Here is a 23,420-nt window from a genome sequence, read left to right on the forward strand (position 1 = left end):
CTTCCCACCACGGCCCTCGATAATGAGGGCTGGCAGCCTGGGCGTGCAGGCCCAATTACAGAGGGGACAGACGTGGCATCAAGGACTGGCATCACAGGCTCTACTGGCACACTCATTAGCTTATGGCTAAATACACCAAGGCTCTTGCTGGGGACAGCTCCATGTGGCCAAGAGCACCTGAGCCTTAGATCTAGATGCATCCCATGTCAGAGATCTCCCAGTATCCCCTCTCTGCAGCCTGCCCCTACATGCACACCTCCCAGCACCCAGGGCTCCAGGCAAAAGGGAAGGAGGTGGAAGGTGGACATGGAGATAAACAGGGGAAGCTCCTCAGAAATTGGTGAGCCCAGAGTAGAGGGTTCCTGAGGTACCCCCACTAGGTCCAGTGCCCTGTTAGACTCAGCCCCCAGGGCTGCCTCAGTAACCCCAATTACAACTGTAATTAATTATCCACAACCATTTAACACTCCCCTCTCAGAGCAGGGGTCTGTGTGTCTTTACGCTGTATTCCCAGGGCTTGCAAACACAGACCTACAATAAATACTTGCTGGATGACTGAATGGAGGCCACTGTCCCTCCACTCCCAGATGTTCCGAAGGGCTGTAAGGTTAAGTCTGGGCCTTGCTCCTGACTCTTCTGGGACTTGGCTCCTAAGTGACCACCATCTGATAGAATGACCCCAGGGGATTTGTCTGCATCTCTTTGACTATTTCCTGGTGGACCTAATGCCCTATAGACCTGCCCACTCTGCTCAAATGCAGCTTGGTCCTCAAATAACTCTTCCTTCTAACAACCCCCTTCTCCTTCCCAAAGATCTCAGCTCTGCCCCAGGCCTTCCAGTCCCCAGGATCTTGCCCTGCCCCTCCCCCAAGGTTCCTGTTCCCAAGTCAAATCTGATGCCTTCTCCTGGGTCCTTCCTTCTTTCAGCCCCCTTCTACTTGCCCTCAGGGCCTACATCCTCACTGACAGGTCCCTGCCCAGCCTGTTTCCTGCTCTGTGCTGTCCTTCCCTCCTCCAAACACCCTTTGTGCTACTCTCAGCCTCTCAGAAGCCCACCCAGCTTCCAGGAGCCAGCTCCTACAGGCAGATCTCTCAATTGCTCTCATCCTGGAACCTGGGTCCAGCCAGGTAGAGTACCACTCTAGAGAATACAGTGCCCACCTTGACCATCCGGACCTGAGGGAAATGACTGTTCTAGACACTTCTCCTTTTGGATTCCCCTAACCCAGAATTAGCCCACAACAGTTAAGTGACTGAGTGTTAACATTTATATGAGGTACTGTACAAAAGCCAAGGCATCTCTCTGTTGGCTCAGGACATCCAATGCTGGAGGGCTAAAAAGATATCTGGGAGGTTTATATAAATTATCAGAAATATGAGACTAATTGTGGGGAACTTCAATTTTAAGTTCAAGAAAACATGAGTTAAAAAAAAAAGAAAACATGAGTTAAAACAAGGAAAATGTGGGGAGTTATGGACTGAATTGTAGCCTCTCAAAATTCAAATATTAAAGCCCTAACCCCCATTGTGACTGTCCTGGAGACAGTTTCTGTAGGAGGTAATTAAGGTTAAATGAGGTCATAAGGCTGGGGCCCTGATCCAGGAGGCCTGGTGTCCTTTTATAAAAAGAGAGAGGCCAGAGCTGGCTTGCTGCCACATGAGAAGACTAGCCAGGATGGGGGTTTGCTAGAAAGTCGATCAGCCGACAGTGAGAAACAAATTTCTGTTCCTGAAGCTGTCCAGTGTGTGGCATTTTGTCATGGCAGCCTGAGCTAAGACCAGTGGGGTCACCAAATCTACCGGAGCTTTGTGAAAGGTCAGTTCCATTCTTTGTAACACGTGGGCAGTCTCAAAAGCTAGAACCTTGGAGTGGATTTAATAATAACAGCAACAGGTATCCCATACTGGGTGTTTGAAATGGACCCTACACTCCGCTAAAGGCTTCCTCTGAGCCTGAGATGAGCCCTCTTAGCTCATCTCCTCCTCACACCCATCCAATGGTGATATAAGTAGCTTTCCTATTTCATTTACAGTTAAAGAAACAGAAGCCCAGAGAGGTTAAGTGACTCGTATGAGGACACTGTGCTGTAGTCCAGCTGGGGCTGCAACCCATACCCGTGGGCACTGAAACGGCACTTACTGGCAAGCCCAGAAGGACCACAGTCACCCATCACACGGGATGGACCAAGTGATCCCTTGCTCTGGCCTGTCTGTAGTCTAGAACCCACTTTTCCTCCCGGGACCCTCAATCACCCACCTGCTCAGATACAGTGAAAAGATGGACTTTCTTAACATGTGACCCCCACACTGTGCTACCTTGTCTCCAGCCCCACTGTCTCACCCCTAATGACAGGCAGTGCCTAACTTATCTCCCACTGTTACTTTATGTCCCTCCGCAATCCACTCGCCAGATAGCAGCTAGGCTCATCCCTCACAAAGACAAATTAGATCACATCACACCCTGCTTAAAACACTCCAGTGGCATCCCATGAAGGTTAGAATCAAATCTCAACTCCTGACCTTGACTTACGAAGCTCTTGTGTGATGGGCATGTCTCCGATGCCTTCATTAGCTCCTTGAACATGCCCAGTGGGTTTCCACCTCAGGAACTTCATGCTTGCTGCTTCCTCTGCCTGGAACCCTTTTCCATTCAGATCTTCCCAGAACTGGCTTCTGCTTATGCTCAGGTCTGAGCTCAGAGAGGCACTCCTGGCCATACCCTACCACACTGCCCTCAATTTACTACAGAGCCCTCAGTCTACTTGACAGTATTTTATTTGTCTGTTGTCTCCCTTCTCTCACTCCTGGAAAAAAATCACCATGAGAGCAAGGGTTTTGTCTCTCTCACTCATACTATTGCTAGTACCTAGAACAGGCCTTGCACACAGCAGGCCCTCTACTATTTGCAGAATGAATGAATGAGCAAACAGGTGACATGCTTTTCTTGAGGATGGAGAAGAAAACGCACAATGCCCACTATTCAGCTGTGGCCCCAGCTAGCACCCTTTCCTCCCACTTCTACCCAGGAGCAACTCCTCTTGGAAACTTAAAGGCCTCCTCACCTTGCTGCCCAAGCCAAGACTAGGTCCTCAGCCTGCTGCAAAATAAGAACAATTTCAAACTGCACCAGCCCAGTGTTCCAGGGTATCACGGGGTAGTGAGTGTCAAGAGCATCTAGAAGAGTGGAGGGGAGGGGAGACAACAGTGGCAGTCCCAGACTGCCTGGTTCTCCAAGGACCCTTTGGCAGTCAGGACAGCAGCCTGCCCCAATAGTAGACGTCTTAGACTTTTCTAGAGGAAGAGACAAGGCTCTGCTCCTTCATCATGGTCCTATAAACCTGAACATTTACAGCATTTACAGTGGGGTTGAGGGGCAGAGAGTGGAAACAGGCTGCTGGGCCCCATTCTCCCAGGCAGAAGTCACAAAGTATAACCTAATCTACCCAAGGGCTGGGAGCAAGACATTCCAAGTCCCTTTGCCTGCTGCCTATGTTAGTATCTAGTTCAGGGACTATGGAAGGTGCCCACCCTTATCCTGTCATCCAGGCCCCTCCCACATCTCCACTGTTCTTGGGACCCTTCACCAGCAAATCCACATTCCTTAGCCCAGTTCACCACATGTTAAAAAACAGGGAAAAATGACCTTAGCCGAATCCTGGCTTTTCCACTTACTAGTTTGGTATATTGACCTTTTTGCATCTGGATTCTCTCATCCAGCTTTTAATTGCCACTCAAAATGATCTTAATAAGGTTGCCAATGACGTCCATGTGGCTAAGTCCATGTTTACTTCTTTGTCTTCTCTATATTCCATGGTCCTCTTAGCTCTAACCACCCACCATGCCCCATCACCAATCTTCTATTTCCTGTTATTTCTTCCTAGAATGTACTATTTATTTCCTGAAATATTCTTATTTATTTGATCATTATTTGTTTTTGGTTCCACCAGGAAAACTAGAGTGAAAAACAAAGGAAAGAGGAAGATACAGTATCTTGGAAACAGCTCTCTAACCTAGGAGGGCAGTAAAGGGAAGACCATGATAACAGCTGTGCAGCAATTAGTCTATGCTGGAGTAGAACTAAAAGTCTAAAAGGGAGAAAAAAATGTAGGCTCCATGCAATAGAGTAAAATTGAGATGCTAAATAATCCTGAGGATTAGAAGGCATATTATACTTGAGTCAACAAGAAAAGACAATTAGAAACTCCAGAAAAAAAAAAAAGTTATTTTAAAGAAGTCTTGGACTCAACATGTAACAATTTAATATGGGGCATAATTTAGAGTAATCAGTGGAGTATAAGAAAAGGGAAAAATCCATTTGACTTTGCAGCAAAGATCATTCTCATTTGAGGGGTCAGGGGTCAAGAGCAGATCAAGAGAATAAGGAGCATAATCCTAGCACAATGATTGGTCCTGAGGAGAATTTTATTCCTTTACAATGATTAATAAAATTCACTGAGTACTTATGTGCCAAAGTTTTTAAGGCCTATGCATATAATTAATCTTTATGATTTTCTAAGGTACATGTTATCATTATCTATATCTTACAGATGCGGAAGATAGGGCTCAATATATTAGACAAGTTTTCTGAGGTCATCCAGCTAGTGAAATAGCTAGACTTATACCCAGGTCTGTGGGATCCAGAGGTCCACTCCCCAGGGTTGGCCCTAGAAGCCAGGCCATTCAACCTTAGGCCCTAATTCTTCTTGCCGAGCAGCACAGGATACCATGTGCATACACATGCATACATGGACACACACAGACACATACAACATACACTCATGGAAGCCAGGGTGCAAAGCCACAGAACAGGTCCAGACTGGGTAGCCAGAGAAGGGCCTTACCTTCCTGCAGTCTTTGCAGAACACTGATGAGCTGCCCAGGAAGCCCAGTACCTCCCCACAGAGCAGACACTGGGAAAGGCCATTCCCCATCACATTCTGCCTCATGGTCTCCAGCCGCTCCACCAGGCGTCTGCAACACAGGACACACAGAGTCAGATGGAATGTTTCCTATCTTCAACCTGACCACTGCCCAGGTATGGCTCCCTACATGGCCCATGTGCTGTTCCCTCACCTGGGGTACTGTTCCCTGCCCCACTTCTTTTCCAGGCTACCTCCTAATCATTCATTCACTCACCAACTATTGAGTACCAACAACGTGCCACACCCTAGGAATATTGCAGCAAGCAAGCCAGAGATAGACAGACATGATCCCTGCTCTCACAGAACTTACGTTTAATAAAGTCCATAAACAAGTCAACAAGCAAACTGACTTCAGACAAGGGAAGTGCTATGAAATCAAATAAGTGTCTCACCCAGTGTAATCTCAGGAAGTTTCTATCTCTGTTTTGTTGGCCAAAATAACTCGAGGCTTAAAACACATGGAAGATAGGTACCAGGAAAACTAGAGTGAAAAACAAAGGAAAGAGGAAGATACGGTATCTTGGAAACAGCTCCAGACTGGGGAGAAGACTGATGGGGAGGGCATGTCAGGTGGTGATCAGTGAAGGCCCCTCTGAGAACATGTGAACTGAGAGCTAAAGGATAACAAGGCCAAATCAGGTAAAGAGCAGGGCAGGGGTGGGGGTAGGGTGAAGTGGAGGTGGAGGTGGAGGGCACTCCAGGCAGAGGGAAGGCAGGGCAGGGGGCAAAGACAAAGGCCTTGGCACATTAGAACAGCAGGGAGGCCAGTGTGGCCACTGCCTTGTGAGCCTGCCAGAGCCTGGGATAAAAGGAGGCTGGAGGGATGAGGAAGGGACGGGATAGATTACATGGGTTTTATAGACACAGAATGGAATTTAGATTATTTTCTAAGATCAACATGAAGCCACTGAAGAGTTTTTTGTTTGTTTTTTAAGATTTTATTTATCTATTCACAAGAGACAGAGAGAGAGAGAGGCAGACATAGTTAGAGGAAGAAGCAAGCTCCCTGCGGAGAGCCAGATGCAGGACTTGATCGCAGGACCCCAGGACTACGACCTGAGTGGAAGGCAGATGCTTCACCACTGAGCCAACCTAGGTGCCCCACCACTGAAGAGTTTTAGTTAGAGGGCTGATTTGATCTAAGGGACATTTAAAATTTTTATTGTAATTTTTTAAAGTTTGTATTTATTTATTTATTCATTTAAGTAATCTCTACACTGATGCAGGACTCAAACTCAGGACCCTAAGATCAAGAGTCACAGGCTGTTCTGACTGAGCCAGCCAGGTGTCCCCAAGTGGCATTTTTATTTTTTTAAATATTTTATTTATTTATTCATGAGAGACACACACAGAGAAAGGCAGAGACATAGGTAGAGGGAGAAGCAGGCTCCATGCAGGGAGCCCAATGTGGGACTCGATCCTGGAACTCCAGGATCACGCCCTGAGCCAAAGGCAGATGCTCAACTGCTGAGCCGCTCCGGCTGCCCTCGCGCAGCATTTTTAAAATCTCACTCCAGCAGCCATGGAAAGCCAGGACTACAGTGGGGGAGGGCAGGTGAGGAAGCCAGCAGGAGGTGGTAGGAGGCCCAGTGAATGGGCACTGAGTCTGGGAGACAGAGGCAACATCCATGGAGATAGGGGGCGAGGAGGTAAGAGAGAGATCTGGGGTGATACAGAGGTTTTGGTTTGAGCAAGTGGGTAGAGGAAGCAGCTAGAGGAAGAAAGAAAAATGAGCTTTTTTTTGAACCTGTGCTGCTGAGTGTCCAGGAGCCCATCCCAGAACCCTGCTAAGCCAAGGTAGGTGACTCTCCTCAGGGTCCCATGGCCTCTCAGCCCACTATGACCCCTCTTTTCATGGCAACACTATGACCCTCACTAAACTGGTGGCCACTTCCGTTTTGTTGGCCTGTATCTCCAGTACCCAGGGGACACTCAGTGAAAATTTCTGAATGAACGAACAGAGGACAGAGCACAGATACATTATCTCAACCCTCCCAGGGAGGAGGATGCTATTTCCCCCCATTTTAAAGTCAAGAAGACTGAGGTCCAGAGATGTAAAGTCACTTTCCACCAGAATTACATAGTTCCTAAGAGGTGGTTCCCAACGCCTAGGCCCTCATCTCATACTATACTCTCCCCTGAGGTGATCAGGCTCTCCCTGGGAGGCCAAGGGGAAGGTGCCTCTCCCTACATGCCCTCCAGCAAGCACTCCTGACTTCCACAGAGGTCCCTTCCACTGTCTCTCACCCAGGGGCCTTGCTGAAGCCCAGCCCCAGCTCGGGCCTGAACTGCCTGCTCTCAGGGACCCACGTCAGTACAGCCCATGCCTTCTAACTCATGGAAACCCATAGGATACACCTCCTCCTTCTGAGACATTTAATCTGAGGCACTGCCTTCTGGGGCATTCCCTAGCTCTGTCAAAACCAGTGTTCACAATGGGGGCCAGACAGATGGATGAGGGGGTGCAAACACTTCCTGCTACGTGGGAGGACCCACATGAAGCACCCCCTGCCAGCTCCCAGCATGCCTTCCTGGGGGAGCCCAAGGGACACAGGGGGTGCTGGCATGTCAGTCATGAGCTTGGGGCTGCACAGCTTCTTGCAGGATCCTGGAAGGATTAGGCAGGGGACAGGGTTAGCCAGCTTAGATAAGGAAAGAGCTAAAGACAATCAGTCTGTCTGATATACACCATTTTTGTAATAAACTGCCCTTAGTATGTCCGCGTTATCAAGGCACATACAACAAACTGGGCAGCAGTGGTCTTTGTAGTGGTGCTTTCACATTTAGAACTATGCGTTTCTATAAGGTCTGACTTCTTAAATGATCTTACATTTGATAAACAAAAGACTACTAAAAGACGACTAAAAGAACAAGGAGAGCAAAATCAAATGAATTCCTGCCCAGTGTAGTGAACTGCATTTGTGCTTTTCTGTGTTTTTCCAATTTTCTAGGAGGTATGAACTGCTTTTGTAATTAAACAATGGACACAACAAATTGTCTGCAGGCTGTACAGAAGTCAGCTCTGGGTGCAGGGGGCCAGGAGAAGAGCTTAGAACACATGCTGGAGAGCAGCTCTTCTCTTGGAACCCTCACTGGGACACGGAGGTCTAGGTTCAATTCCAACTTGAATCCCTCCTCTGGCTGAACCACAGCCGACCTTCCTGTATGTGAAGTGAAGAGCCCCTGATGCATGTCACCATGCTCATTCATCCCCCCCATGGCCTGGGGCCCACACAGGAGCCACTATCCACTTCTTACAGAGGAGTGTATTAAGGCTTTGTGGGGCTGGGTTACACATCTACACCTCAGAAGTGTTCGGGCAGAGCAGACTCACTCCCAGGGGTAGCAGTCACTAGGACTCAGGGCGCCACTCTCAGCCCATGGATCTGACACAAAAGGACTTTGCTTCCCTCTCCAGGATCTTGCTTCTACCCCAGCTCAGAAGCAGCCCTTACCCAATTCTCTGCTGCTCCATGACATCCAGCCGCTCTGCCCTCTGGATGACCTGCAGGATGGCCTCCACCTCGGCTGGGCTGAGGCATTGGCTCTTCCTCTGCTTCTCTGTCTGGTAGGTGTGCACAGACCAGCCTGTCTGCAGCCTGGAGAGAGAACACAGCCAGCCTTGAGGCCACCACAGTGCAAACTCAGGCCTCCCCATAGTGCCACTTCACAAAGCCCCTGCTGAGAACAGTCTGGGAACAGCCCAGGTGCAGTGTGTCAGGGAGAAGGGTTCAGGGAACAGGGCAGAGGTTTCGAATGCTGGCTCTGACCACCTGCCAGCCACTGGGCCTCACAAAGATGGCAGTGCCACCTTAGCACCACAAGAGACAGGAGCATGGGGTGTGACCCACTGGACAAACAGAGAAGGCCACTGCCACAGCACGTGGGGCTTTGAAGGAAGAGCATAGAAGGTCATCAAGGCTGAGATCTGAGGGCACCTGGGTCACTCAGTTGGTTAAGCATCTGCCTTTGGCTCGGGTCATGATCCTGGGGTCCTGGGATCAAGCCCTGAATCGGGTTCCCTGCTTGGCAGGGAGTCTGCTTCTCCTTCTACCTTTCCCCGCTGTTTATGCTCTCTTTCTCTCTTACACTCCATCTCTCAAATCAATCAATCAATAATCTTAAAAGAAAAAAAAAAAGACAGAGATCTGAGGCATATAAGGGAAATGGAACTTACTATGGAACAGGAAAGAATGGTAATTAGATTAAAAATGAACCCTGAATATAAAAGGAGATGCACAGAGCAGTTTGAAAACTAGAGGGTTTGAAGGGCAGGAGGGCAGCCCCTACTTCCTTAAACCCACTTCCCTAAAAAGTGACAACAACAGGGACGCCTGGGGGGCTCAGGGATTGAGCGTCTGCCTTTGGCTCAGGATGTGATCTCGGGGTCCCAGGATCGAGTCCCGCATTGGGCTCCCTGTGAGGAGCCTGCTTCTCCCTCTGCCCGTATCTCTGCCTCTCTCTCTCTCTCTCATGAATAAAATGAATAAATAAAATCTTAAAAAAAAAAAAAAAAAGAAGAAGTGACAGCATCCAAGGGTCCTCAATGCGGGACACAGGGCAGGAGGATGAGGATGTGGATGCCTTCCTGGCGGTTCCCTGTCATGAGCTGACACTGGTGGTCTCATATCACTGCCTGATCCGAGCTACCGCAACCAACAGTTCATGTACTGACGACACTGTGTAAGTTAGGAGAGCTAAAGAACATGTCCTTTCTCTGTAAGGAGAGCAGGCTGATTAAGGTGAGAGGCTCAGACTGGAGTCTACTGGATGGTCTTATCTTAGGCTCTGTCCCTTCCCAGCCGTGAGAATGTGGGCAGCTGCTCATCCCAGATTACCTGATCTGTCTCTTTAAAAGAAGCCATGCAGATTAAATGAGGCAGGGTATGCAAAGTGCTCTGCATATAGCAAATGCCCAATTGCTTAATCAGTGGTGGTTAATGATGATTACTGTAATTCTCATGGGTAGAACCATCAGGAATGGCTAGACCAAAGAGGCAGTGCTCATGAAAGGTTTTTCAGGATGAACAGGAACTTGGCCAATGGAAAGAAGGAGACGGTGTGCAGGCAGAGAAAGCCACATGTGCAAAGGTGCAAAGACATAATAGTCATGTGCTGCACCGAAGGTCTCCAGAATTCTAGACTGCTTATGTCTCCAATTCAAAGAGAAGCACTGCCCTAGGGGCACCTGGGTGGCTCAGGGGTTGAGCATCTGCCTTCAGCTCTAGTGGTAGTCCCAGGGTCCTGGGATTGAGTCCCACACTGGGCTCCCTGCAGGGAGCCTTCTTCTCCCTCTGCTAATGTCTCTGCCTCTTTCTCTGTGTGTCTCTTATGAATAAATAAACTCTTTAAAAAAAAAAAAAAAGCAGCACTGCCCTAGATGAATACTTTTGGAGCAGTCCTCATAGGGCTGGGGGATGCCAACAATGGGAAAGGAGTGGGGCTGGGGGACAGAGGAGGGGAGGCCAGTCCTTGGAAAGGGCAGGAGAGCACACACCCACCTTTCCTCCATCTCCCGAGCAGACTCAATGGGTTTAGGCCCTGAAAAGGAACATGCTCCCATCCCAACCTGCATGTTTTCTCCACCTGAGCATTTGAGGGACCGGGCAGTTAGTGATTGGCCAGGATGCCCTCCATGTGTGACCCCCTGGGCCAGGGAAGGAGAACTGAGAAACAGGGTCCTCAAGCTCAGAGCTGCACCACATAGGGAAAAGGCAGACCAAGGAGCACAGAAATGGGAAGGCATGGCACCACCCTGTATCCTGGGAGTACAGTTCTTACCCAGCTAGCTGTGGGCGTGGTGCCAGTCCAGGACATGGGACACCTCCTTTTGCACCAGACCCTCCTGTCATCCTATCAGGCAGGCCTCCCCTTGGGCCTCTCCTTTTCTCAGTGGGGTAAAGAGGCTGAGAGCAGTTACATGGCTCTGTGAAGGCAAGTCAGAGGTTGGCCAGCCTCCTGACCCAAGGAGTCCATGGCCAGTGGCTGCTGCCAGACCCTCCAGGCTTCCCTGGGGCATCCTCTCAGCCTCCTTTTCTGCCTCCATCTGGTCACCAACCAAGCCCTGACAATCTGTCCTCTCATTCAACCTCTTCCCCTGGCCCACTGCTCCTGTCCAGTCAGACTGCAATTCCCACATCTGGCCTTGGTTGCCTCTGAGCATCCTGTTCCCCTAAAGGCCCCACCATATTGCCAAAGGTGGCCAACTCCTGGCCAGCAAATGTAGCTGTGGTTGTAAGCTCCAAGGAAGAATCTTCAGTGGCACCTGGTGCCCCCCATCTGTACGGCCCCCCATACAGTGCCCTCATCTCTCAGCTGCCCTGGCCTCACACAGGTTCCCAAAGCTGCCCCTAGTTCCTTGTGTTCTGGGTTGCAGCCAAGCCTTTGCTTATGCTGCACCCTCCATCTGCAGTGCCTGCCCACCTCCCAAACCTCCTGTCCACTAGGCTACTCCTGTTCTTTTTTTAAGACTTCTTTTAGGGGATGCCTGGGTGGCTCAGTCAGTTACACGTCCAACTCTTGGGTTTGGCTCAGGTCATGATCTTGAATGGAGGCCCCTGTCAGGCTTTGTGCTCAGTGTGGTATCTACTTGAGATTCTCTCTCTCCCTCTCCCTCTTACCAGCCCTCCCACTCATGCCCTCCCCCCAAAATAAATAAATAAAACCTTTAAAAAAAAGACTTCATTTAGATTTCTGATGAAGGGACACCTAGGTGGCTCAGTGGCTGAGCGTCTGCCTTTGGCTTAGGGCATGATCCTGGGGTCTTCGGATTGAGTCCAGCATCCGGCTCCCAGCAGGCAGCCTGCTTCTCCCTCTGCCTATGTCTCTGACTCTGTGTGTGTGTGTGTGTGTGTGTGTGTCTCATGAATAAATAAACAAAACCTTAAAAAAAAAAAAAAGATTCCTGGTGAAGATCACCTTCAAGACGGGTTGAGTTCATTCTCAGAGCTCCCAGAAGGCCCAAGCATGGGTCCATCATGGGGATTAAACATTATTTCAAGGCCAGGTGGAATCCTCTGTCTCTTCCTCTAGAATGTGTCTGGAGGACCAGTCCTACACCATCTGGCCCCTGCCCACTTCCTCAACTTCCTTTTACCCTGCTTACCACCTCATTCTGCATTCAAGCCACACGGGCCTCCTGTCAGGCCCTCTATTCATTCTGTTCCTTCTACCTCAGGGCCTTTGCACATGTTCTTCCTTCTGTTTAGAATCTTCTTCCCCCTATGTCCATCTAATATTTATCCCTCCTCCAGGACTCAAACATCACATTCTCAGGCAAGCCTCTATATACCCCCAGATTAAGTCAGCATCTGTCTTCACTCCACTGCCTGTTTCCACTGTAGAAGTAGCTACACATGGGTAATTACATGTATAATGTTCACCTCCCCATCAGTGCCTTAAGATGAAGGACCATGTTCATCTTGTTCACTGCTGTGCAATCAGTGCCTGGGACATAGTAGGGGTTTAGAAAATGTCTGATGGTTCTGGAGGACAGACCTGAGTTGAAGCCAGGGAACGTAACTTCCCCGGACCTCCCAGAGGAACCCTCAGGGCACAGCACCCAGATGCAAGATTTGTAGTACTCTTCTTTACGGAGCCTGGCATTACAAGGAGCCTGGCATTACAAGGCAGCACACCCTGGGGAGGAGATCAAAGCATTTGCTCTATTCAAAGATGCTACAACAGCTTCTGGCTGCTGCTGAGTGCAAGACAAGGTCAGGGAGAACTGATGGAAATGCCAAAGGGGCTGCCAGGGGTCACACTAGGCCCTGGTACAAGAGCACAGCTCTCCCCAGCTCCTTGTATCCTGCCAGGGAGGACACATCATCTTGCCTGGGATCAGAGCAGAGAGGGAGAGGGGCTGGCTTCTTCCCTGGTCTCTCCCCTATGGGGGCTGTGCAGGGGCCAAACAGAGCTAAGCCATCCCAGAGAGAGGAACAAATTAACTGTTGCACAGAGATTCCTGCAAATGAGGCAGGACTCAACTCTTGGGCATTTTGGATTAGTTTTTCTATCTGTCTTTGATGTTTCAGCTCTGTCCCCCTGCAGGCCTATAACATCTAATTGCAAATTTCTTGAACTTGGTCCCATTTGGGAAATGCTGGCTTCCATAATTGGCATGGTTTGACAGATAGAGAGGCATTCTTGGGCTTACCAGACACCAGGGACCTCCAAATCCCTGGATAGATGGGGAAGACTGAAAGGCAGGAAAGGCATCCAGGAGGCCCAGGCCTCTGGCCATGGGAGGAAAGTAGGTAGAGATGGCCTAACCTAACTGCATCTGAGGGGCCACCAGGATGGGGCGGGGGGGACAGGAAAACTGGGATCCTAAGGGAAAAAACAAGAACCAGAGAGACCCTGACAGGGCACAAAAGAGACTGGGGATGCTTTGAGGTGGACTGTGTGTTTCAGCCCAGACGGCAACACTTCGTTCACTTAACAAGCCTTTACTCTGTCCTGTAAGTGCCAGGCATTCACCATGAAGTAGGTATCCAAGTATCCAAGGCTTCCTACCTCCGGGGGTTTGGGGACCAAAGGCTCAGTGATGGGGATTTATACTCTCAGCAGAGAAGGCAGAGGAAGTGGTTTGATCCCCTGTAGCCTGCTGTAGCCATGGGAGACAGGTGGGCCTAAGTGTGGGTCCCAACCCTGCCATTGGGCAAGGGGCTCAGCCTCCCTTTCTTCCTCGTAAAAATGAGGGTCAATTCCATATGGCAGTTAAATAAGTGAATGGCTGTTAAGTGCTGACCGCGGGGCCTGGAGTGTGGTGTGCATTAGACATGCACTTGTCTCCAAATGCCTCTTTCTGAGTCCCTGATATTGAGTCTTGCCCCTAAAAAAGAAGGAATTGGGGAGAGGTAGGGAAGGGAAGGCCGGGCAGTGCCTTGGAGGTACTCACTTGGCTCGCAGGGCGAGCTGCCGATCGTTGGGGCAAACCCACTGGTCGTTCCCACTACCAAAGATGGTGTCAGCCATGGCTTGGAGTGCCCAGCCAGGACAGAGAGTCACATCTGAGGTGAGAAGGGAAAAACAAAGAGCACATCATCAGCTGGGGTGCAGATGGCAGCCAGGGTCCCTCACGCACCAGGCACTCCAGTGCATCCCCAAACCTGGCCACCTGTGGATGCCTTGCCATCAGAATCCTCCAACTAAATACTGTTCCCTCAAAGCTCCTCTTTCAAAAGGATCATAATTCTGGGAGGGTTAACTAGGTGGCTCACGTAGCTAAGTGACCAAATTGGACATGACTGGCAGGACATCACAAGTCAGAAGCAGAAAGAGGGGGGAAGAAGCACATCTCAGTAATCTTCAACTTGGCTGGTAGCCTCCTGACTTCTGCTCCTCCCAAGCACAGCCCCTACTGTACTGAGCACAGTGCTTAGCAGGAGGGGCTAGGTCCAGGGTGCACGCATCTAGACAACCCGGGGAACCCTTATACCACTCTCAAACCTGGGGGACCCATCGTGGCACCTCCAGGCCCATGGTGCAGCTAAAATTGGCCATCTTCATGGGTTCTTCTCCCCAGCATGTTCTGCTGGCCATCACAGTGCTCCCCAGAGCAGGAAGGAGGGTGGGGAGCAGCAGCTACAGCCAGGACTGCCACCCTGTACAACTGTAGGGGTACCCTGGCACAGTCCACCAAGACTACGATGAAGATGGTACCCTTGGGAATTCTGCAGGGAGCCAACCCTGCTTCAGAACTTCCTGTTGGTTTGACATGTACAGTCTAGCTCAGCTGCCTTTCTCCTTGCTATCAAGGCTATGACCAGCTCTTGGATTATCTAGTATAAGGCTACTGCTCACGTATTCTGAAAGGAGAGAGAGAGAGAGAGAGAGTGTTGGGGGGAGAAAAAAGGGGGAACTCAATCCCAGAGCAAAGATGAAAGCCTGCACTGAGTTATCCACACTCCCCTGGTCCAATCCAATCTAGACCAATAGATCTCAAACACAGGAATCCTTCATACTCTTAAAAATTACTGAATTTATTTTAAATTACTGAAATTAGTCTGGCAGTGCCTTACATTTCTTTTAAAGAGTTTACTTATTTATTTGATAGAGAGAGGGGGAGAGAGCACAAGCAGAGGGAGTAGCAGGGGTAGAGGAAGGAGCAGACTCCCTAAGCAGACAGCCTGATGTAGGCCTCAATCCCAGGACCCTAAGATCATGACCTGAGCCAAAGGTAGATACTTAACTGACTGAGCCATGAGGCATCCAGTGCCTTAAATGTTAAATGGAATTGCCATATGACCCAGAAACTACTTCTAGGTATATATGCAAGAGAAGTAAAAACATGCCCACACCAAAACTTGTATATGGATGTTCATAGCAGCATTATTCACAACAGCCAAAAGTGGAAATAATTCAAATGTCTGCCAACTGATAAATGGGTATCATATGGTGTATCTATACACAATGGAATATTATTTGGCCATAAAGGTGAAATACTGATCAAAAAACAATAAACATATTAGATGCTCACATATTTTATTTAAAAAGCTATGTTTTCCAGGGGATCCCTGGGTGGCTCAGAAGTTTAGCGCCTGCCTTTGGCCCAGGGTGTGATCCTGGAGTCTCGGGATCGAGTCGCGAGTCAGGCTTCCAGCATGGAGCCTGCTTCTCCCTCTGCCTGTGTCTCTGCCTCTCTCTCTATCTCTCCCTCTGTCTCTCATGAATAAATAAAATATTTAAAAAATAAAAATAAGGGGATCCCTGGGTGGCGCAGCGGTTTAGCGCCTGCCTTTGGCCCAGGGCGCGATCCTGGAGACCCGGGATCGAATCCCACGTCGGGCTCCCGGTGCATGGAGCCTGCTTCTCCCTCTGCCTGTGTCTCTGCCTCTCTCTCTCTCTCTCTCTGTGTGACTATCATAAATAAATAAATTAAAAAAATAAAAATAAAAATAAAAAGTAATAAAAAGCTATATTTTCCAGAACAAAAGCAACTAATGAAAATAACAGCTATGTATCACATTTTCAAAAATCTGTGTAATGTTTAGTTTAACAAAAGTCAGCTGGATGTTCATATCTGATTTCCTGTTCAATCTTTTGTGATTATGCGGTTTTGTTAAAGTACATGAAGGACATCTAGACTCTCACAAATATGTACTCCTGGAAAAAGGAGGAGTATTTTCACAGTCTTTCCAGTTAATTGTGGATATTCTTCTTTCATACTGTACCAGAATTCAACAGATGGTACTTTCTTAAAGATTAGTTCTAATGTGGCATCTGAAACCATACTAATGAACTTATCCTTTTCTGTATATTTGAGAGGATAGGATGCAGGATTTTATTATTATTATGAAAATAGTTTTGACCTTGTGGATTTCCTGAAAGGTGTTGGAGATACCCCCCCCTCCCCCCGCCCCAGGGATCCCTGGATCAGTTTGAGACCTACTGTGCCAGACCAAGGTCACCGATTTTTATAATGACCAGCAGGGGGCAGCGTGTTGACAGTAGCCAACTGATCCACACAGAGACCAAACCCATGACCTTGACTGCAGTGGTCTCTCTATCCCGTGTGTAGTACATCCAAGCACCTGCTCTCCTCTGTGGGCCACCTTGGAGAGAGCCCTGGGCACATCCAGACCCTAAAGAGCCACGTGTGGAGACCCCATGGCCAGGCCTGGCACTAGGATGCCACCATCCCAAAAGCCTCCTCAAATCGAAAGTCTTGACCTTCTCCCAAGTAAGGCTAACATATGATCCAGGAAAACAGAGAGTCAAAATGACACACTCATCAAACAAGTGCAAACCAGCATCTCACTTCCAGCCTTCAGTGCTCTATGGTTTGTTTTGCTGTTTTCCAGAATCTGTTATCTTGTGAATAGCACAATCACACTGCCAGGTGGGTGTGAAAAGCATTACTCTATTCCAAGTAAACGTTTAGAACATACTATAATTCATTAGCCCTGTTTATTATTTTTTAAAAGAATACGAGTTTCAGGAAATTGAAGTGGGGCACCTGGGTGACTCAGTCAGTTGAGGGTCTGTCTTTGGCTCAGGTCATGATCCCAGGGTCCTTGGGACCTTGTCCCATGTTAGGCTCCCTGCTCAGTGGGGAATCTGCTCCTCCTCTTGTCTTCCACCACCCTGGGCTCTCACTCACTCTCTCTCTCAAATAAATAAATAAAACCTTAAAAAAAAGAAAGAAAGAAAAGTGATGAGGGGCCTCCCCGATCAGGAGGCTGTGCCTGGGTAAACTGGGCATCCAGTTGGCCATTTATGATCATCTCACAGATGCCACCGCTCCTGCCACAACCTGCAGGGGGCGCCACATCCCAGGCCACAGCTCCCAGGACTGGAGGGTCCCAAGCCGTCCTGCCTGTCTAGTAGCAGCTGGACACAGTGAGGAAAGGGGTGGCCCCTTTGCTCTACTAGGCACCCCCATAGAAGCGGGGGCACACCAGTGGAGACCCCAGAAGTTTGGAGCAAGCCAGGGAACCTCAGGGTGGGAATTCCATCTTCTGCAGAAGCTTCTAAACAGTGAGTGTATGGAGCTGGAGTGGGGGGTTGAGGAGAAAGAAGGGGTCCTATGCTCTCACACTCAAACCTTCACCTCCTTTCTGGTGAGGACAGGTGGGGACATCCAGGAGAAGACAACATCACTGGAGTAGAGAGGCAGCAGTTCTTCACAGGCCAAAATCAATCTTTAGGGAATGAGTCCCTTTTGTCCCCTTTGGGTTACTTCTAAAGAGGGCAAAATCCTTAGGGATCACTGTCAAGAAAACTTTCAAGCTAACATTTATCCTTCCTCTGACTTATTTGAATTCATTTTTAAAAAGATTTTTATTTATTTATTTGAGAGAGCCATTGAGAGAAAGCATGAGTGGGGGTAGAGTGGAGAGAGACAAGACTCTGCTGAGTGGAGAGCCCAATCCTGGGCTCCACTCCAGCACCCTGGGATCATGACCTGAGCCAAAGGCAGACATTTAACTGACTGAGCCACCCAGGTGCCACAACCCCCCAACCCCTCGTTTGAGTTCTATTCCTCTTTTCTTTTGAAAACTTTAGCTCAAACAACTCTGCAATGACCCACAGGCTACTCTGCGCTGTTCTTCCTGAATCTAATCACTGCTTTTCCTGTTGGACAGAAGAGAAACAAGAGAGGTTAAGAGACTGAGGTGAGGTCACACAGCTAACTGTGCTGGTCCACTAACCCTTCTTTCCATAGTAACATCTCTGCATTGGATCACCTTCTGCCATAGGGCAGAGGGAGGATTTGGGGTAAAAAAGGAAGGGGGAAGAAAGACTCCAAGAAGAGAGAAAAGAGATCCGAGAGAGTCTGGCTTTTATGCAGACCTACTGGAAGGCCAGGAACCGGTCAGTTATCTTCCTCGGGCCTCGGTTTTCTCATAGGTCCCCAAAAAGGCTGAGATGGACAGGCTGGAGATACTGCCCTGAGCAATCTGAGCTGTCAACCCTCCCTGCCAATCTGCGCAGGGAGGCAAGGGGGTGGAGGTGGGGAGACGGGAGACCGGACCTGGGGCAGGAGGCTGGTGGCTGCTCCAACCTGGGAGGTGGGAAGTGAGCCCCACCCTAGCCTAGTCCCCTGGGCGGGAGCAAGAAGGCATCCCTCTATCCCCCACCCAGACTGAGGAGGCGGAGGTCAACTCCCAGGCCTGGGGCTGTGAACACTGGCTGGCCAGGTCTTCAATGATACTAAGATCCCGGCTGAGCGTGTCCACAGGGGTAGCTCGGGGAGAGAACTGGGGCTTCTGCCCAGGCTGCACCTAACACACGTCTCCTAAGGCACACTTGTCCTCCACCCACACAGAGCAGCCTCGGGACAGATGGTGAGAGGGAAGGGCAGCTCCAGGAGCCACATTTTAAGAACTGCCAACAAAGGCAGCGTAGGTTCTCCAAATCTCTTCAGTCTGAACCACCAGCTTCCGGACTCTCCAGCCAAGCCCCATTCCCGGCTTCCTTAACCCTCTTCATCCAGAACCACTGTGTGCTCACACACCCTGGGCTGGGCCCCCCTCCATTGGGGACTCTGGGAAGAGGGCCAGGGAGGCCCCCTTCCCCAGACCTGTGCCCTCTTACGAGCTGGGTCCTTCAAGCTTCCAAAGAGCAGTGCTAGGGGAGCTGAATGTGGGCCACACCCTTGTCTTAACCAATGCTAATGCCTGGCCAAAATCAACTGATGAGGGAACCACACAGGGGCTAGAAGGAGGCAAGTGAAAAGGCAGGAGATTCCCCCTGGCAATTCCTCAGGGGGAAAGAGGGACTCAGCCAAGGGCCTAGAGAGAAGCAAGGCCACACGGTCTGTGGAAAGAGGGCTGCATGGAGCTCTGGCCTCCTCTGGAAACAAGGGGAGAACAGGCTGCTGGGGCCAGGCCTGTCCCCGAAGTCCTTCCAGCTGTAAGTGGGAAGGAGAGAGGTTATGTGGTGTGCATTTGTGCACGTGTGCGCACCTGTGTGTGTGTGCACATGTGCTTGTGTGTTCTGCTGAGGAAAGAAGACTTCCTGGGGGAGGTGGGCTCACACCTGGGGACCCAGAGTCCTGCTCTACTGACAGTCTGCTCCTCTCTCCTCCCCGACAGGCCTGTGGGCTCCTAGGGGCCTGTGTCTCCTCCTCTCTCCATCCTGGAGCCCAGTGCAGGGCCTGCTATAAAGCAGGTGCTCAGTGACTCTGTTGGGTGGAACTGACTTCATCAGAGAGATGGCTGTTCCCAGATAAGGAGTAATTCAGACAACAGAGCAGAGTTGGGTTCCAACCATGCTCTGTGACTTGTTCACTCACAAAACACTTTGTTCCTCAGGACTCCCCACAGGGTAGTCAGCACCCAGTGGCTTGGCAGCTGAGCCACCTCCCCTCAAGAGGCCAGCGTGCCCTAAGGTCTCCACTAGGACGTTGAACCTCCAGGTGCCACCTTTATCTTGCTGAGTGAGACTAGCCAAGCTAGCAGAGGCTGTGCCCTCAGGAGCCCATGGGCTCAGGGGGCCTCACGGTGTGTGTGGGGTGTGTGTGTGGGTGGAACCAGGAACCAGGAACAGGAAATGCCTGCCTAGGATTTCCTGATACATTTCAGGGTGGGGGAAGAAGGAGGTTCTGGAGCCTCCAGCAACTTTCTGAGGCAGATCTGTGAAAGCCAACTCATTCTTGCAGGAGACCTAATTCTCCTCTCCCTCAAGTCCAAAGCTCATCACCCTGGGTGTTAGTCACCACCAGCAAACACTACAGTCATGGCTGGCTGTCTCTGAGGGGCAATGGCCATGACGCACCTGCACACAGCGTCTCCTAGGGTCTACGGGGTATCACAGGGAAAACCAGCCCACACACATCATCACCCACCCAGAGGAAGACTCCTGACATCTCAGTAGGAGGCCTCCCAATTTTATCCAGGTATTTCTGTAGAGATTTCAAATAAAATCGATTCTCACTACACGTCCTGTTTGCTGTTTTCTTCTCACGCTGTACTTTCTCACAGTATTAAAATTTCTCAAAAACATGGGTTTTAATTGTAACTTAGCATTCTGTATTTTATCATTTTCCTTCTTGGGAGCACACAGATTGTTTCCAATTTTGTTCTATTATATATTTTTAAAGATTTTATTTATTCATGAGAGACACAGAGAGAGGCAGAGACACAGGCAGAGGGAGAAGCAGGCTCCATGCAGGGAGCCCGATGCAGGACTCGATTCCAGGTCTCCAGGATTACACCCTGAATTGAAGGCAGATGCTCAACTGCTGAGTCACTGAGGCCTCCCTGTTCTATTATGTTTATATTCAACACAAAAATAGGTATCAGGGAGATGAACCTCTGTGCCTATCTCTGATCATTTCCTTAGTACAAATTCCTCAAAGGCAAAGTATACTTTTTCTCTAATATATTGTTGAGGCAACTTTTACCACATTGACATTTATAGCCACTCAAAGCCATCACTCACAGGCCTCAGCCTACTCTCTTGAAGGTGCTTCTAGAATGGTCCACTTCTTCTTGTAGTGACAGAGTTGTAGCTCTGTCTTATTGGCCTCATGCGGATTTTGTATTTTCGATCCCAGGATTCCAAGATGGAAAAGCTTATCTGGAACACTCCCAAGTTGGTTTTATAATGCACATAGTCCTGTAATCACTAAAAAGGCCTCCTCTCTGAACGCCTGGGTGGCTCAGCAGTTGAGCATTTGCCTTTGGCTAGGAGAGTGATCCTGGAGTCCAGAGATCGAGTCCCACATCAGGCTCCCTGCACAGAGCCTGCTTCTCACTCTGCCTGTGTCTCTGCCTCTCTCTTTCTGTGTCTCTCATGAATAAATAAAATCTTTAAAAAATAATAAAATAAAATAAAATAAAATAAAATAAAATAAAAAAGGTCTCCTCTCCACAAACATTCATATCTACTTGAAAGAAACCTTCTGCACCTTAAAGGGTTTCATGCGCTCAGAATCCAGTAGAGTGAACACAGAGCTGAACACAGAGCCCCAAGTGACCCAGGTAGTCACAGAACACCCCTCCAGCCAATGTTCTCCTCCAAAAAGGGCCAGGGGCTCTCCCTCCACCCCAGGTTCCTGGTGAGGATGAGATAAAAGCACACTCCTGGGACGCCTGGGTAGCTCAATAGGTTAAGCATCTGCCTTTGGCTCAGGTCATGATCCTGGGGTCCTGGGGTTGAGCTCTGCATTGGGCTCTCCGTTCCGCAGAGTCTGCTTTTCCTTCTGCCCCTGCTCGTGCTTGCTCACTCACTCTCTCTCAAATAAATAAATAAAATATTTTTTAAAAAGCACCCAGAGCAGCACAATCATCACTAATCATCCAAGAAAACACCGTTGTCAGACCCCCAACCTTCCAAAACTTACAACTGCGTTAACAGAGCTGGGAAACACTGCAGCCCACACTCTCTCTGAGGTAACAGAGGGTGGTGAGCTACCAAACAATCTGCCCTTTGAGAAGGATTACACACACACACACACACACACACACACACACACACACTGGGGCTCTCTGCTCTGCCTGCCAGGGCCAGGATGGGGATGAGAGGCAACTGCCCTCGTTACCAAAGCTAATAACCTGTCCTTGGTGTGCTTCAGTCTCCTGCCTTTGGACCCTGGCATTTTCTGCCTCCTTGATTTTGTTGATGACTCCCCCAGGTGTGGATAGACAACTTTGTGGAAAGAGAAGAAATGATACAGAGAAAACAGTGGGAACAAAGCAGGCCAAATGGACAGGCTCAAAGAGACCACAGGGTCTAGGAGGGGACACCACATGCAAAGGCAAATACAAGTCAGCAGCAAGCACAGTACACGGCTGCTCCAAACAGCCAGTGAGAGGATAAGTGAACACACATCCCTCCATGTGAGGCGCAGGAGGTTTTCTCACTGCCGAAGCACAATGAACGAAATGTGGGGTCCAGCCAAGAGCCACAGACAGCTGACCCACCGACTTAGGAACAATAAATAAGTGCCGTAAACTGTCAAGTTTGGGGGTGGTTGTCATGCAGCATTATCACGGAAACATATAACTGATACAAATTATATCTGGTAAATAAAATCCTGACCTGGACCTCAATATCCAGCCAAACCCCTCCTAGAGCTGTCTGGAGTTTGACTTTCAAAACTGTGAGTGGTGAGGGGATCCCTGGGTGGCGCAGTGGTTTAGTGCCTGCCTTTGGCCCAGGGCACGATACTGGAGACCTGGGATTGAATCCCACGTCGGGCTCCCGGTGCATGGAGCCTGCTTCTCCCTCTGCCTGTGTCTCTGCCTCTCTCTCTCTCTCTCTCTCTGTGTGCGACTATCATAAAAAAAAAAAAAAAAAAAAAGACAAAATTGTGAGTGGTGAGAAGGCCGACAGACCAGGTGAGGGAGGCAAACAGGAGACACGAGGGGCCAACAGAATCCATTTACTCCCGCCCTCACTCTGTCCAGAGTGAGGACAGAGGGTGGAGGAAGGGCCTGGAGCCTTCTCAGGTGGCCAGTGCCAGGCTGGAAAAGAGGCTTCATCCTGGTGCCAAGTCTGAGCCAACATCCAGAGAGCTGCCCTGGGAAGGATTCAGAGCCTGTATCCAGCCTCTGGGGGAACATATTGCTGTGTGCCTTCAACCATGCCTGCCTGGGGCAGCCTGGGAGAGGGGCTATACATCCGCTACTGTCCAGTTTGCCATCCCAAGACAAGCTAGCTGTGATTGGCCAGGGTAGAGGGTGGGGAGCAGATAAGGTAGGGAAATGGAGGAAGAAAAAGCAGAGATGAATATAAAAAATACTTGCCCCCAAGTTGGTGCTTCCCAAGGCCTCCGAGATGCCTGTAAGAGCCCTCAGCTCTAGCCCAGGTATTAATATTCCAGGGAACCCTTAGCAACAGGCCCTGACATCTGTTCTGTTACCATGATACGGGAACCATGCTAATAGCAAGATAAGGTGAGCTGAGACATCCACCTTTCCTCCACCTGTCACACCACACCAGGAGGATGAAAGATCCAGACCGGAAGCCTCAAAGGCCTGTCTGAAACCAGAAGGAATCTCTCTATGGTGTCTTGGGCTAATTATGCATGAGACAAGGCTTGAGGGC

General features: G+C 49.6%; 1 protein-coding gene and 1 long non-coding RNA gene across 2 annotated transcripts in view; one reads left to right on the forward strand and one right to left on the reverse strand.

The window, feature by feature from the left end:
• RPH3AL (rabphilin 3A like (without C2 domains)) overlaps positions 1–23,420 on the reverse strand; it is a 101,867-nt gene that overhangs the window by 74,955 nt on the left and 3,492 nt on the right. The window contains 3 exon segments of the mRNA XM_077851829.1: positions 4,842–4,971; positions 8,378–8,521; positions 13,822–13,933. Coding sequence (XP_077707955.1) covers positions 4,842–4,971; positions 8,378–8,521; positions 13,822–13,898 — 351 coding nt within the window. The 5' untranslated portion in view covers positions 13,899–13,933.
• LOC144285971 (uncharacterized) lies at positions 1,607–9,134 on the forward strand. The gene is made up of 2 exons (XR_013354092.1): positions 1,607–1,816; positions 3,948–9,134. It is a non-coding gene; the product is annotated as an uncharacterized LOC144285971 (long non-coding RNA).

This window comes from Canis aureus, chromosome 16 (assembly GCF_053574225.1).
Source record: "Canis aureus isolate CA01 chromosome 16, VMU_Caureus_v.1.0, whole genome shotgun sequence".
NCBI lineage: Eukaryota > Metazoa > Chordata > Mammalia > Carnivora > Canidae > Canis > Canis aureus.